The sequence below is a fragment of the Rhodotorula toruloides genome, assembly GCF_000320785.1.
Source record: "Rhodotorula toruloides NP11 unplaced genomic scaffold Scaffold9, whole genome shotgun sequence".
In the NCBI taxonomy this organism is placed as follows: domain Eukaryota; kingdom Fungi; phylum Basidiomycota; class Microbotryomycetes; order Sporidiobolales; family Sporidiobolaceae; genus Rhodotorula; species Rhodotorula toruloides.
In genome coordinates, this window is record NW_015622969.1 from 135,882 (window position 1) to 148,758 (window position 12,877).

At 63.4% G+C, this 12,877-nt stretch overlaps 4 protein-coding genes across 4 annotated transcripts; 1 reads left to right on the plus strand and 3 right to left on the minus strand.

Moving 5' to 3' along the window:
* Positions 1–421: 421 nt before the first annotated feature.
* On the minus strand, positions 422–2,780 carry RHTO_07988 (polyadenylate-binding protein; the record flags this gene model as incomplete). The annotated part of the gene is made up of 4 exons (XM_016421642.1): positions 422–604; positions 679–742; positions 813–2,439; positions 2,504–2,780. The coding sequence occupies 4 exons, from the start codon at positions 2,778–2,780 to the stop codon at positions 422–424; spliced, it is 2,151 nt and encodes a 716-aa protein (XP_016273754.1).
* Positions 2,781–3,436: 656 nt separating this feature from the next.
* On the minus strand, positions 3,437–3,855 carry RHTO_07989 (uncharacterized protein; the record flags this gene model as incomplete). The annotated part of the gene is made up of 3 exons (XM_016421643.1): positions 3,437–3,544; positions 3,616–3,719; positions 3,792–3,855. The coding sequence occupies 3 exons, from the start codon at positions 3,853–3,855 to the stop codon at positions 3,437–3,439; spliced, it is 276 nt and encodes a 91-aa protein (XP_016273755.1).
* Positions 3,856–4,633: 778 nt separating this feature from the next.
* On the plus strand, positions 4,634–6,232 carry RHTO_07990 (uncharacterized protein; the record flags this gene model as incomplete). The annotated part of the gene is made up of 4 exons (XM_016421644.1): positions 4,634–5,026; positions 5,087–5,171; positions 5,216–5,637; positions 5,699–6,232. 4 exons carry the CDS (start codon positions 4,634–4,636, stop codon positions 6,230–6,232), a joined length of 1,434 nt encoding a protein of 477 aa, XP_016273756.1.
* Positions 6,233–6,574: 342 nt separating this feature from the next.
* RHTO_07991 (glucose repression mediator protein) lies at positions 6,575–10,329 on the minus strand (the record flags this gene model as incomplete). The annotated part of the gene is made up of 8 exons (XM_016421645.1): positions 6,575–8,760; positions 8,828–8,984; positions 9,049–9,141; positions 9,206–9,285; positions 9,367–9,466; positions 9,588–9,670; positions 9,772–9,975; positions 10,101–10,329. 8 exons carry the CDS (start codon positions 10,327–10,329, stop codon positions 6,575–6,577), a joined length of 3,132 nt encoding a protein of 1,043 aa, XP_016273757.1.
* Between the last annotated feature and the right edge of the window lie 2,548 nt (positions 10,330–12,877).

Consider the following 12,877-nt stretch of genomic DNA (forward strand, 5'->3'; position numbering starts at 1 on the left):
GCGGGAGTGGGAGGTCGGGTCTAGCCGATGGAGTCTATGTCCAGGAAGCCAACAGGCAGTCGTTTGGCCAGCGAACGGCCGCGTGAGCGAACAGACGGACGAAAAGAGCGAACACCGCCTCCTCTCGACTTGCGAAAAGAGCAAACGAAGCCAAATCGCTCTCGTAGGACAGCGACGACAGATGAGAAAGGAGAACTGGGCATTGTCACCACGCTGGAAGCTTCTCTTCCGCCTACACAAAATGGGCGAAGCGGGAGAGGATCTGCAACGAAGGCAAGGATGGGTCCCGATTCCTCCTCCCACACGCACGCAACACGCACACCGACCGCCTCGCCACACAGTCACACCGAAAAGCGGGAGAGCTTCCCTAGGCGCCAGCCAAGCGGAAAGGGAAGATCAAGGGGGGTAAGGGGGATGAGGTTTAGGCCGAAGCCTCCTCGGTAGCTTCGGCGGCAGGGGCGGCAGCAGGAGCCTCCTCGCCGGAGGCCTCGTCGCCGGTCTGGCGCTGGTTGTACTCGGCGAGGACGTCGAGAGCCTCCTGGACCTTGGCGGCGAGGGCCTCGTCGTTCTCGAGGAGGTAGAGGAGCTCGGACGAGTCCATCTCCTGCGAGCGGCAGGCACGAACGAAGAAGTCAGCGGCTGGTCGGCTGCGAACGAATGTGCGGAAAGGCAACGCACGAGAAGCATGCCGGTGACCTTGCCGGCAAGCTCGGGCTGCGAAGCGTGGATGCGCGGGTAGAGGCTGTAGGAGGACGGCCAGGCGCGTCAGCAAAAGCACGAGAGAGGAAGAGAACGAGGCAGAGGGGACTCACGCCTCTCCGAGCATCTGCTTCTGCTCCTGAGGAGCAGCGTTGGCGAGCATGGCAGCGGTCAAGCCGCCCTGGGCCTTCTGCTCGTCAGCGCGCGGGCGGCGCTGAGGGGGCTGGCCAGCCTGCGCCGCCGGGCGGGGGACGCCGTTGGGCGGGACGGGAGCGCCGCGAGGGGGGATGGGCGCGCCGTTCGGGACGGGTCCGCCACGAGGAGGAGGGACGCCAGCCGGCATCGCGGGAGGCTGGCCGGGGCGGCCACCCGGGCCAGCGGGGGGAGCGCCAGCTGCGCCGCGAGGACCCGCAGCGCCAGGGGGAGGAGGCGGGTACTGGCCGAACTGCTGGGGCGGGTAGGGCATCGGGGGCATGCCGGGCATGTTGGGCGGGGCGTAGAAGCGCGGGCGGGGCATGCCGCCAGGACCGGGCTGCGGGTAGCCCATCGGGCCACGCGCGCCGGGCTGAGGGTAGCCAGCCGGGCCGTAGTACATGGGCGCGCCGGGCATGTAAGGGGGGATGCCGGGGATGCCGGCGGCCTGCATCTGCTGGGCGCGGATCTGCTGGCGCTGGGCGACCTGGGCCTCGAGCTGCTGCTTGCGGACGTCCTTGCGCTGGGCGAGGGCGACGTAGAGCGGCTTGGTGCCGAGCATCTTGCCGTTGAGCTCGGTGAGGGCCTTGGTGGCCTCGTCGGGAGCCGAGAAGCAGACAAAGCCGAAGCCCTTGTTCGCGCCCTTGTCGTCCGACATGATCTTGCACGACGTGATCTGGCCGTACGGCTCAAACTCGGCGCGGAGCTTCTCCTCGTCGATGTCGTCGTCGAGGTTCTTGACGTAGAGGTTGACGCCCTGGTACTTGAGGTTGGCCTCGTACTTCTTCTGCTCGTACGACTTCTTGAGCTCCTCCTCGCGCTCGCTCTTGCGCTGGGCGCGCGCGACGTAGAGGTTCTGGCCCTTGTAGTCCTTGTCGTGGAGCGCGTCGACGGCCTTGGCGGCGTCCTCGTGCCTCTCGTAGTTGACGAAGCCAAAGCCCTTCGAGTTGCCCTCGGCGTCCTTGGTGATGACGGCCGAGGTGACCTTGCCGAATGGCTCAAAGAGGCCGCGGAACTCGGCCTCGTCGACCTCGAGCGGGACGTTCTTGATGTAGAGGTTGGTGAAGTGGGCGCGGATCTCGTCAATCTTGGCCTGGCGCTCGCGCTTGGGGATGTGGATGCCGACGTAGACGACCTTGTCGTTCAAGAGCATGCCGTTGACGCCCTCGATGGCGGCGCGCGCAGCCTCGGGCGTGTCGTAGTGGACGAAGCCGTAGCCGAGCGAGTTGCCCTGGCCGTCGACGGCGACCTTGCACGAGAGGATGTTGCCAAAGGCAGCAAAGGTGTCGTGGAGGGCCTTGTTGTCAATGTTCTCGTCGAGGTTCTTGATAAAGATGTTGCCGGCGCCGTTCTTGCGGAGCGAAGGGTCGCGCTGCGACCACATGATGCGGCACGGGCGGCCCTTGATCGACGAGTAGTTGAGCTGCTCGAGGGCACGCTCGCCGTCAGCCGAGTTGAGGTAGTTGACGTAGGCGTAGCCGAGCGAGCGACGTGTAACGGCGTCGCGGCAGACACGGATGCTGGCGACGGGGCCAATCATCGAGAAGACTGCGCGCGTGCAACCTCGTCAGTACGTTCTCCAGCAGTTCGCAGGGACACACTCGCGACGCACTCTCGTAGAGCATGGCCTCGGTGACGGTCGGGTCGAGCTCGCCAATGTAGAGCGAGGTCGAGGGCGACGGGCCCGTGTTGGAGGACGACGAGCCCTGGTTTTCCGCGGCGGGAGCAGCGTTCGACTCGGACGAGGCAGGCTTGGCCTCGTCCTTGTTGTCGGCGGCAGCAGCAGCAGCAGCGGGAGCCGGGGTGTTGTCGGCGGCCGGGGCAGGCGACGAAGCGGTGGCGGGAGCCTCGGAGGCAGCCGGGGTGGTCGAAGCGGCGTCGGTAGACATGGCTTTTGTGTGTGGTTTTTCTGGTTTGGGTTTGGAGAAGGAAGGAGGAGTGGCGACTGTATGCGAGGACCAGGTGATGAAGCGAGGAAGACGGGAACGAACGACGCGATGTCAGCTCGTGCGGCCTCGGACATGGTCTCCAGCGGCTCAGATCTAGTGCTGGGACTCACAGAAGGGAGGCTTGGCTGGGCTGGCGGTGTGTGCGGGCGACGACGAGACGGGGCGAGGTGTGCTGTGTCGACGGGGAGAGAAGCGGGGGGAGCGGTGGTCTTCGGACGCTGCGGGTGGTGAAGCGAGCCGGCTAAAGTGGTTTTTAAGGCGCGTGTAGGCCGCTGGAGAGCGTCCTGGCGGTCTGTAGCGGGGTGGTGAGCGGTGCTAACGAGAACAAGAGGCAAAGCTTGACCGCGCTCTCCCCTTCACACCAACTATGTCCAGCTCGCTCGTAGTGTTGTTGCTGATGCATACCACGTTCTCAACCATCTGTCAGACCTGTCCGGCTCGTCTGCGCCCCCCCCCCCCCATCACGGAAGAGACCGCGTGCTGCAGCAGCGTCTACTTGTCCAGCCGAGTGACGGAGCTGCTCGACGATTGAAGCGCCCTCGTAGAAGTCCCTGGCGCGGGAGGGACGAGCTTTTACTGCGCGAGGAGTAAGCAGGTCAGTACTTTCGGCTGAGCAGGAGGAAGAGGAACGACAGACTCTGAGCGAAAGCGCCCTCGATAGGCGAAGTCGGGCGAGTAGGGTGGGAGACAGACAATCCCGCAGTCTGGAAAGTCGAGGCAAGGGAGAGTTCAGCAGGAGAAGGAGGAAGGAAAGCGAGACGAGCATTCAGCGCACCTGAAGCCTCGACCGTCTCGATGAGCAGCTGGGTCTTGTGAATCGAGCACTTGCCCATGACGATGATGCTGTTCGGATGCGGAAAAGGGACGCATGGTGGGAATCTGAGGAAAGCGAAGAAGTGAGCCAAGTCCGGGAACAGCCAGTGGTGTGCGCCAGGAAGCGCACGAGCTCGCCGATGATGAAGTCACAGAACGTCGAGCTGTTCTGCGCGTCCTGGACTGCCGAGTAGGCGAGCATACCGTCGAGCGAGAGGGCGCCGACAAGACTATACTTCTTCGAGCGGGTCAAGGGGGTTGTTTTGTAGGCCGTACCCTTCCGGTCGCTGACGGCGTACGAGCAGCGTCTCGAGAATCGCAGATTGTTTCATCGACGAAGACGAGGTGTTCCGGCAAGATACGTTTCGAGTTGAGCAAGTCGACGAAGGCGAGGCGGCGTGCTTCGTATCGCTCCGAAGCGGTTGGGTGCAGCTTGTTGCGACAGGAACCCTCGGTCTCCGACTCTCTCAGCACCGTAATCGGACTCACAGATGGCCCAGCCGTCTCACGCTCCAGTCTCTCCGCGACCTCGTGTGCAGACAAGTCCGGCTCGGCTTCGACGATGGCGACGAGGTGCTCTTGTCTCCGAGGAGTGACTTTGCGAGGCCGGCCAGTCGACTTGCCTGCTTCCAACGAGCCTGTCGAGTCGAAGCGCTTCTGCCATCGAGCGAGGGTGGTCGGGTCGATCTTGTACAGCGCCGCGGTCTCGTGCAAGCTGCCAGACAATGCGAGGTGGTCGACAGCGCGTTTGCGCAGGTCAAGCGAGAGCGGTCCAGGCTTCTGAGCGTGTGTGTGAGCGGTGAAAGGGAGACCATCGCGAGCGAGGAGGACGCTCTTTCCACGACGACACGCTCCTCACGCTGACTGACTGTTGCTGGGTCGAGCGACTGCTGTTGTCGAGTCCACCTGGTCTACCTTGACCGCCCCGCACTCGCCCGCATCGCTTGCTTGGTCGCTCGCACCCGCTTCCCTCCCCACAGATGCCAAACAGCCTCGCTCTCGCTCTGTCCCAAGCGAGCGCCAACTCGAACGTGAGCCGGGCATCGCAGTCTCACAAGGCTACTCGAGGCGAGGACGAGGCGATCAAGCTGCTCAAAAAGCCCTTCGACCCTCATGCCTACACCCGCGCTGTTCGCCGCTTCAACTCGGCCGGCGAGATTACGGCGCAGGAAGACGAGGACGATGAAGAGCGTTCGGAGGTGATCACTCGCAGAAAGAGGCGGATCGACATGGCTGCCGCATCACAAGTCCCGTACCTCGAAACCTACACGGCCACCGACGGCCACATCCACCGGGAATGCGCCGTGACGGGTATCGCGCAGTCGGGAAGGCTGGAGGTTGCTCACCTGATCGCGCGCGAGGTTGGAGGAACGGTGCGTGATGGATGGAACCCTGCTGCTGCTTTCTCCGCCGTCTGAAACTTGACGTCGCAGGTCGGGCTACTGGTGAATGCGGGAGTCTTGCCGGAGGGGTCTGTTCACGACGATCCCTGGAACAGGATTCCTCGCGAGTCCTCTCGTACATGCTCGCTTCCTGGGCCACGGCTGACCGATTCGACCCAGTCTGCCACGACCTCCATACCGCGATGGACCATTTGCAGATGTCGTTCACCCCGATCGAAGACGAGCTCCTCGCTCGCTTGACCGCCGAGATCCAGTATCAGAAGCTGCGAGCCGACGATGACCCCGTCCGACCGCCCTTCTCTCTCTTCTACCAGCGCCTGGACGGACGCGAAGCCTACATCGACGCATTCTTCACCACGGACTTCCCCATGGACTACCTCATCCGGGGCGTCACGTACAAGGAGAAGACGCCAATCTCGTGGGCGACCAAACGCACGCAGGACGAGTCCGTCGCGAACGCCGACTGGCCTCGCCCGCCTCCATTTCGTTTCTACTGCAGCGGCAATGCTGTGATCGCGGCGATGCGCTCGCGAGTCGCGCAGCTCGACCCTGCGCCGGACGATGTAATCGAGAGGACGGCTGTGCGTCTCGCTACGCTTCTCTTCAGTCGACGCTTTGGCTGATTCAACGGCTTTTCGGCAGACGTTGGCTGCGCTCGTCAAGGAGCTGTGGGGTCTGTGGATGCTCAAGGATCCGGCTGTGGCGCGGAAGCGTGCGGAACGCGCAGCGACGCTCCTCCAAGATCGCTTCCCGAACTCTCCCTACACCGCCCTGCTCGACGCACCCGACTTCACTTACGACAAGATTCCCCTCCCTTCCCCTAGCTCTTACACCGACACCGCCGGCTACTTCATCCGAGCCTACGAGAACGGCAAACGTGCGCCCCTCCTCCGCCCGCTCGCGATCGCCGACGATCACGACGAAGCATCCAGCGCCTCGGACGAGAGCGCTCCTTGCATCTCGGATACAGCCTCATCGTTGGCCTACCCTTCCATCCCTGCATGCGAAAAACACGGCGAGTCGATCGCTTCCAACGAACTGTTCTCGAAGAACGAGACTATGCACGACGACGATGCGAAGGCTGATACGGCCAAGATAGAGGAGGGGCGACAGGGCGTCAAGTGGGAACTGTCGGAGTGGCAGCAGGAGCAGCAGGTCGGGCAGAGTGCTTCGTGATCTTTTCTCCTTCTATTCCCTTTCTCTCGTACTTTTCGGCGTCGTGACGCCCAGCTTGCAACGTAACTCGTGCTTCTTGTGGATCCGGCGTCCACGAGACGACTGCTCTTTGGCCCGCCTACTCACTCGCTCGCCAGGTCTCGCGAGCACGTACACAGTATGTATCTTATTGCCTCGGTCAGGGCTGGGGTAGGGTAAACGCAAAGGAAGCGAACGAAGAGAAAGGGGCACTTGGTACTACTCAGCAAGGCGAGAATTCAAGTGGCGCAGAGAGGAAGAGAGACGGCGACGAGCCCAGCTCAACATGTAAAGCGTCCTCTTCTCCGATCCGTATCCCTTCGATCAAGCGGCGGTGGAAGAAGCCACCTCTCCCTCCTCCTCTTCCTTCGACTCGGCCGCAGCGTCACCCTTCTCCGTCGGCGCAGGCTCCTTCGCCGCCTCGCTCGCCGCTCCATTCGTCTTCGGCTCGACTGCGCCCTCCTCGGCGCTCTTCTCTTCGCCAACATCGTTCTTCTGCCTCTTCGCGTCCGGTTCGCCCGCCTCGTCTTTCGCCTCCGCCGCCTCGGTTGACGCAGACGCAGAAGTAGGTGTCTCAGTAGGAACCGACTCGGTCGCATCAGGCTGGAGTGACCGTTTGCGCGGGTTCGACGGAGGCGGAGGAGGGATAGTCGGCGGTATGGGCGTCGAAGAAGCCGAGACGGAAGGATGAGGAGGTGGGACAGAGGCGGGAGCAGGGATCGGACTCGGCGCGGCAGGCGAAGCCTTTGCGTGCGGCGCCGGCGTAGAAAGACTCATGAGCGCATCGACGCCTTCGTCGTAATCCTCGTCGACGTTCCGCTGAGGCTGAGACTGCGACTGCGCTTGAGGCGGTTGTCGCGCAGCGTTCGCAACGCCATTCAAGACAGCCGCCGCTTTCGCCGCCGCGTCCTTCTCCTGCGCCTGAGCCTGAGCCTGAGCCTGCGCCTGCGCTTGAGCAGCCTTCTCCTTCTGAGCCTTCGTCTCGCGCTTCTTCTTCGGCGTCGTCGAGCCGGGCTCTCCATCCGCCCCAGCCGACGCCGCCGCAGCAGCCTTCCCCTTCCTCCCACCCTTCTTCGCAGGCGTCGCCCCCGCCCCGCCCTCCCCATCCTCCGTACTCGCCTTCTTCCGTCCTCCGCGGCCCTTCACAGGCACCGGAGCAGCCGCGACCGGTTCAGGCTTGACCTCGCCCGCAGCGGGCTGACCAGGATGCGAGCTGCCCGAGCTCCTTCTCCTTGCGTACTCGCCCGAAGACGAAGCAGCGGGTGGGTAGCCGCCGTAAGGACCTGGAGGGGGGTTGTCATAGAACGGGCCGCGCGAAGCTGGAGGAGGAGGAGGGTGGCGGTCGAAGGGATGAGGGTGGGCGTGCGGGTGCGGGTGCGGGTGGTGAGGCGGAGGAGGAGGAGGAGGGAGGTGGTGGGCGTGGTGGCCTGCAGCGGCGGCGGGATGAACAGGCGGAGAGTGAGGGTGCGCATGAGGGTGCATCCTCGGCGGAGGAGGCGGCGGACCATGAGCCGAACGAGGTCCAGCCGAACTACCCTGCCTCGATGCACCCGCTCGCTCCCAATCCATCGCATCGCCGTTCGCAGAAGGACCCGCAGCAAGGTGCGAAGGGAAGGGATAGCCGCCTGGAGGCGGAGGCGGAACATGCGAGTTCCCACCTTCGGTCGTACGCGTGCGAGGAGAAGGTGGCGAACCCGTCCGCTGCGCGACAGGCGCCGGACCGCGCCCGTCCGCCGCAAAGTTCTTGATCTGCGGGAGACGATGAGCAGCCGCACCAGTTCGGGGCGAGTGGTCGATCGAGTTCGAGGGGGAGTGGTGCGTGCCCGAGGTGCGGCGATAGGGGTCTGTCGAGCGAGGGCGCGAGCCCGCCGTGTTGGGCGGCTGCGGCTCGAAGCGGTGGCCGTTGATCAAGGGCGAGCCCGATCCTCCAGTCGGCGGCGGCGGAGGAGGCCCACCTCTCCCGCCCGTCCCAGGCGGACCCGCCGCAGACCCAGGCTGCGTCGGCAATGGCGGACTGACCTCCGGCCCCAATCCCGCCTGTCCAATCGACGCCGGCGCGCCACCCGAGTTGGTCGCATAGTTCCACGAGAGCGAGCTCGGGCTGATATCCTTCGGCGGCGGCGGCGACGAGAGCGGTGCGCCGCTGGCTTGGTGTTCGCGAATCTCGCGCAAGCGCTGCGCGACAGCCTGATTGGACGGGTCGAGCTGGAGCGTTCGCTGGTACGCGTCGATGGCGTCCGTCATCTGGTCGTTGCACGCCTCGTACAGCGCGCCGAGGTTGAACCACACTTCGCCGAGGTAAGGGTGTATCCGGATTGCGCGCGAGTAGGCGTCGAGGGCGTCGTGGAACTGGTTGATGTTGTAGTAGAGGACGCCGATCGAGCACCAGAACGCGGGGTTCTTCCCGTCCCGGTAGACGGCTTGCTGGTACGCCTCGTACGCCTTGCCAAAGTTGTTGGTCGTCATGTACGCCCGGCCGAGGAGGTACCACGAGAACGGGTCGTTCGGGTCTGCGAGCGCGAGCCCATCAGTACTCGTTCGACCGACTCGTGACTTGGGACTCGGAAGGCAACGCACCCGACTCGAGGGACTTGGTCAAGATCTGCACCGACACCTCGGGGTTATAGAACGGCGCCCTGGAGCGATGATACAGCCCTCCGAGTTGCTGCAGGACCTTGGCATGCGCCGGATTCTCCTGCAAGACGCGCTCGTACGACTCCTTCGCCGCGATGAACTGTCGCCGCACGCTCATTAGTTTTGGGAAGGGAGGGGAGGGGAGGAGGGAAGGGGCAACGCACATCTTTCTGCTGCTCGTAGACGTGGCCAATCTGGAACCAGATGTCGATTTCGGTGAGCGGTCGAGGCGGGTTGTTGAGGATGTAGCGGAAGCACTGTCCTCGCCCAACGCGCGTCAGCGAAATACTCCGCTTCGAGGGAGAGGAGGAACGAACACACCTCGAGACTCTGCGCCGACTTGCGCTGCTGCTTGTAGATGATCCCGAGCCGGAAGAAGATCTCATTCGCCTTCTCAAAGTCTGCTCAACCCGCTCTCGATCAGTCGCCGCTCTCGCTGGCTGGGTGAAGGGAAGGCTGGGCGAAGGGAAGGAGGAGCGCACTCGGGTCCATCCGGATCACGCTCGAGAACGCTTCTTCCGCATGCTCTAGGCTTCCGTAGCGGTCGTACAAGATCCCGATTCCGTACCACAGTTTCGGCTCCTGTATCGCGAAAAAGAGGCGGAGGTGAGAGGAGGGAGAAGGCGGTGCGGTGCGGGTCAGCTTTTCCTTCTTGGCGAACGGAGAGAGAGGAGAAGCGGGAAAGAGGAGGGATGAGACGAACGTGAGGATTCGGCATGTAGTAGAGCGCTTGCTGGTACGAGCTGTACGCCTTCTTGAGGTCGTCGATCATGAGGTAGCAGTGTCCTGCGAAAGCGCGCAAACGTCAGTACGCACAGGACTGCGAATTCCGCGGCCCTTCTCCCGCATCGCATAGGAGAAAAGCGCGCAGACGACGCGAGACTGACCCAACGCTCCCCAAACATCTCCGCTCTCCGGTGCGATCCCAACGACCCTCCCAAAGTACTCGGCCGCCTTCTTGAACTCCTCCCTCGAGCGACAGATAGCTGCGATCTGTGAGAGTGCGACGACGGAGTAGGCGTTGTGGCGCAGGGCGGATTCGTATGCTGCGATGGCGCGGTCGAGGTCGCCTACTGCTTCGGCGGTTTGGCCTGCGGGCGGAGCGGCTGTCAGCGACTCGACAGAGCAGAGAGAGGACACAGAAATTTGGGGTCTCGCGGAGAGGAGGAGCGGGAAGCGAAGGCGGTGCTCGAGACGCGGGAACGAAAGAACACACCAATCTGCAACCAAGTGGCCTCGGCCTCCTTGCCGAGCTTGACGAGCGACTCGATACGCGGATGATGCGCCATGGCGTCTGCAGCATGGTTGCGCTCCTGGCCCATGGCGAGGATTTGGAGCACCGACGGGCCTTGTTGTGGAGGTCCGCCGGCCATGGTGAGAGGCGGCGGCGGCGGAGGGTTGCCGTGTGCGCCCGAGTAGCCTGCCTGCACGCTTGGTGCGGCCATTGTCGGTAGTTCGAGAGAGGCGAGGCGGGTCGAAGGGAGCGAGCGGGAAGATCTGCCCGAAGGTTGGTTGTGGGTCGTCGGGAGAGGGAGGAGGGGAGACGGCGCTGCGGATTCGAACGCAGCGTGATCAGCCTGCGTGTGCTTGCCTGCTCAGCTGTTGCGAGGATGTGCGCACCGTGTTCAGTCTGTCCGACTCAGTCGAACCCGCTCACGAGAGGCGGGCGTGGAAGGTCCGGCGGCGGTTGCACCCGCTCCCAACGGCGAGTACGAGTGAGTGCTGGGGTGTTTGAGTGCGTCGAGTCAAGCGATCCAGTCCAGCCAGTCAGTGACAGCGTGTGAGCCGCGTCGCCCTGTGCGGTACGTTGAGAGTGAGCGGGCGAGGCGAGGACGAGCAAGAGGAGCAGGGACCTCGGGGCGCGGCGTTCCTGACCTTAGCGTGCGATGCTCAGGCACATCCAGGAGCCACGCGATCACGGAAAGCGCAGCAATCCACTCTCGCCGTCGCCGCCATCCGGCCTTCCCGCCTGCTTCCTTCCACCCGCACGCACCTCGCCTTGCACCAGCAGGACGGTGTGGAAGCTGCTTGGGGTGAACGGACCACGCCGCTCTGCCCGACCCTCGCGCGCGCACGGCAGGGTTCCTGCGAGTCGGCGCTAGCAGATGATGCTCCAGCTCTTCGTTCGTCCTCTCTCGCGTGCGCCGACGTTCGTCTCCAAGACCCCCGCCTCGCTTGCACGGATTGAGGCGGAGTCGTGCTGGCTCCTTGGCTCCGTGCGCCGAGCATCACGCTGTGCGGCTTCAGAGACGAGAGTCTCTCGCTTGAATCGACTGGATGTTCCCAGCACCTCTTGACACCCTCGCAGGGACGCCGGGGGCGGAACAAGTCGAACCCGAGCGAGTCGAGGGCAAACACTTTCACCGGATCGCACCTCGGCACACGGCGCGATCAGTAACCCGGCCCTGATCTCGTCCCGCCATTTTCGCTTCTCAATGAAAACGGGTCGAGAAGCTCCAGCTCGTCCGGGTGCCGCGTTCTCATGCGGTGGCGCTTTGTGTGGCATGGCTTGGAGCGGAAGACGGATTGTCCTCGCCGGAGACGAGACGAGACGATCTCCTCGACAACAAAAGAGCGACGGAGCATCCCATTCTCCTCGTTGTTCGGCTTCCAAGTCGAACGGGGCGAGAAGAACGCTCATTCGCTCGTTCGCTCGAACGCGACCCGCCGCCGCCGGCTCGGCAGCGCAGTGCCTCCCTTGGAGTCTCCGCTGATCCTGATCCTCGCTCTCGTTGCCAGACCGACGTCAACAAACGCATCTCGTCCTTCTTTTGTCATGCACGCATCTCGAGACACGCCCCTCCTCTCCCAGAACCTCGAGCTGCTGGTCGCGCGAGTCCAACCTCTTGGTTCCTCCTCCTCCGCCCTTTGCTCATCAGGAAGTCGGGTTGATTGCAAGCGCGACTTGCGTCTCGGCTTCGCACTCGGCAAGCAAGCAGGCGAAAGGGTTCGAGAAAGGCGTCGATCAATTCCGTCCGCTGCGCGTAAGAGGTGAGTCCGCTGCGCTTCTTTCGTGGTGAGCAGTAAGGGAGTTGCGAGGCGTTAAGGGCGGTGAAGAAAAGCGGGGAAAAGCGAAGGGAGAGAGAGTTTCGAAGACCCGCCGGCGAAGAATTAGGTCGACCTTCTCAACGAACCGCAGTCGTAGCGTACGCTAGCAACAGTGTCTAACTGCTTGTCAAACAGCTCTGTATGTACAGCCGTCAGCAAACACGTCGTGTCAACAGACGGAAACAGCAGCCCCGTTGACCTGTGGGTCGCGGAGGAAAGGCTGGACACGAGAGAGAGCGAGGAGAGGGAGCAGTTGGGTTGTCAGGGAAGAGACTGCTTGAGGGTAGGTGATGCTGGAAAGATGGAACAGAACAAGCGGAGTGAAGAAAGATGCGGTACGAAGCATGAAGAAAGATAACAGAAGCCGGACCTCCTCCCTCCTCCTCCGCCAGCGTCTCCAGCGTCTACTGACGGATCCTACCGATCGCCTCGCCGACCTTACGCTTCTGTCCATTCGGATCTCTCGACCTCAAAGCTGGGCGGAGCCTCGAGGCGAGTACGATAGTCGACCCTAACCAGAACTCGCCGACTTCGTCCCCTGCCCGCAAATGCTGTCCACCGAGTAGTTCGCTGGCAATGGTGTAGGTAGCTCCGCAAGGTGCCGGGCGTGAGGGGCCGGAGGGGGGAGTGCGGGCGGACTGCGGGAGGAGGGTTATCAGCGACCGCGACTTCGGAACCGCTCCCGTAGGAATGGCTTACTTGCGCCCTACCAGCAACAAATCAAGCGGATGTGCTTTCTGAAGTTGCCAAGAACAGCGGCAGGGCGTGGAGGAAAGGGTTCTGGGGGTCCAGCTTGACAACCTTCTCAGCGAAACGTCGCAGCGTAGGATGGGCCTTTCGCACGCATTCGTGTTGAGAAGACAGCGTGATGTACCTGAGCTCATTTTGCGCGCCTGAGGGTCCGAATCGAGGAGCGTGGTGTAGGGAGAGCGGGAGAAGCGCGTG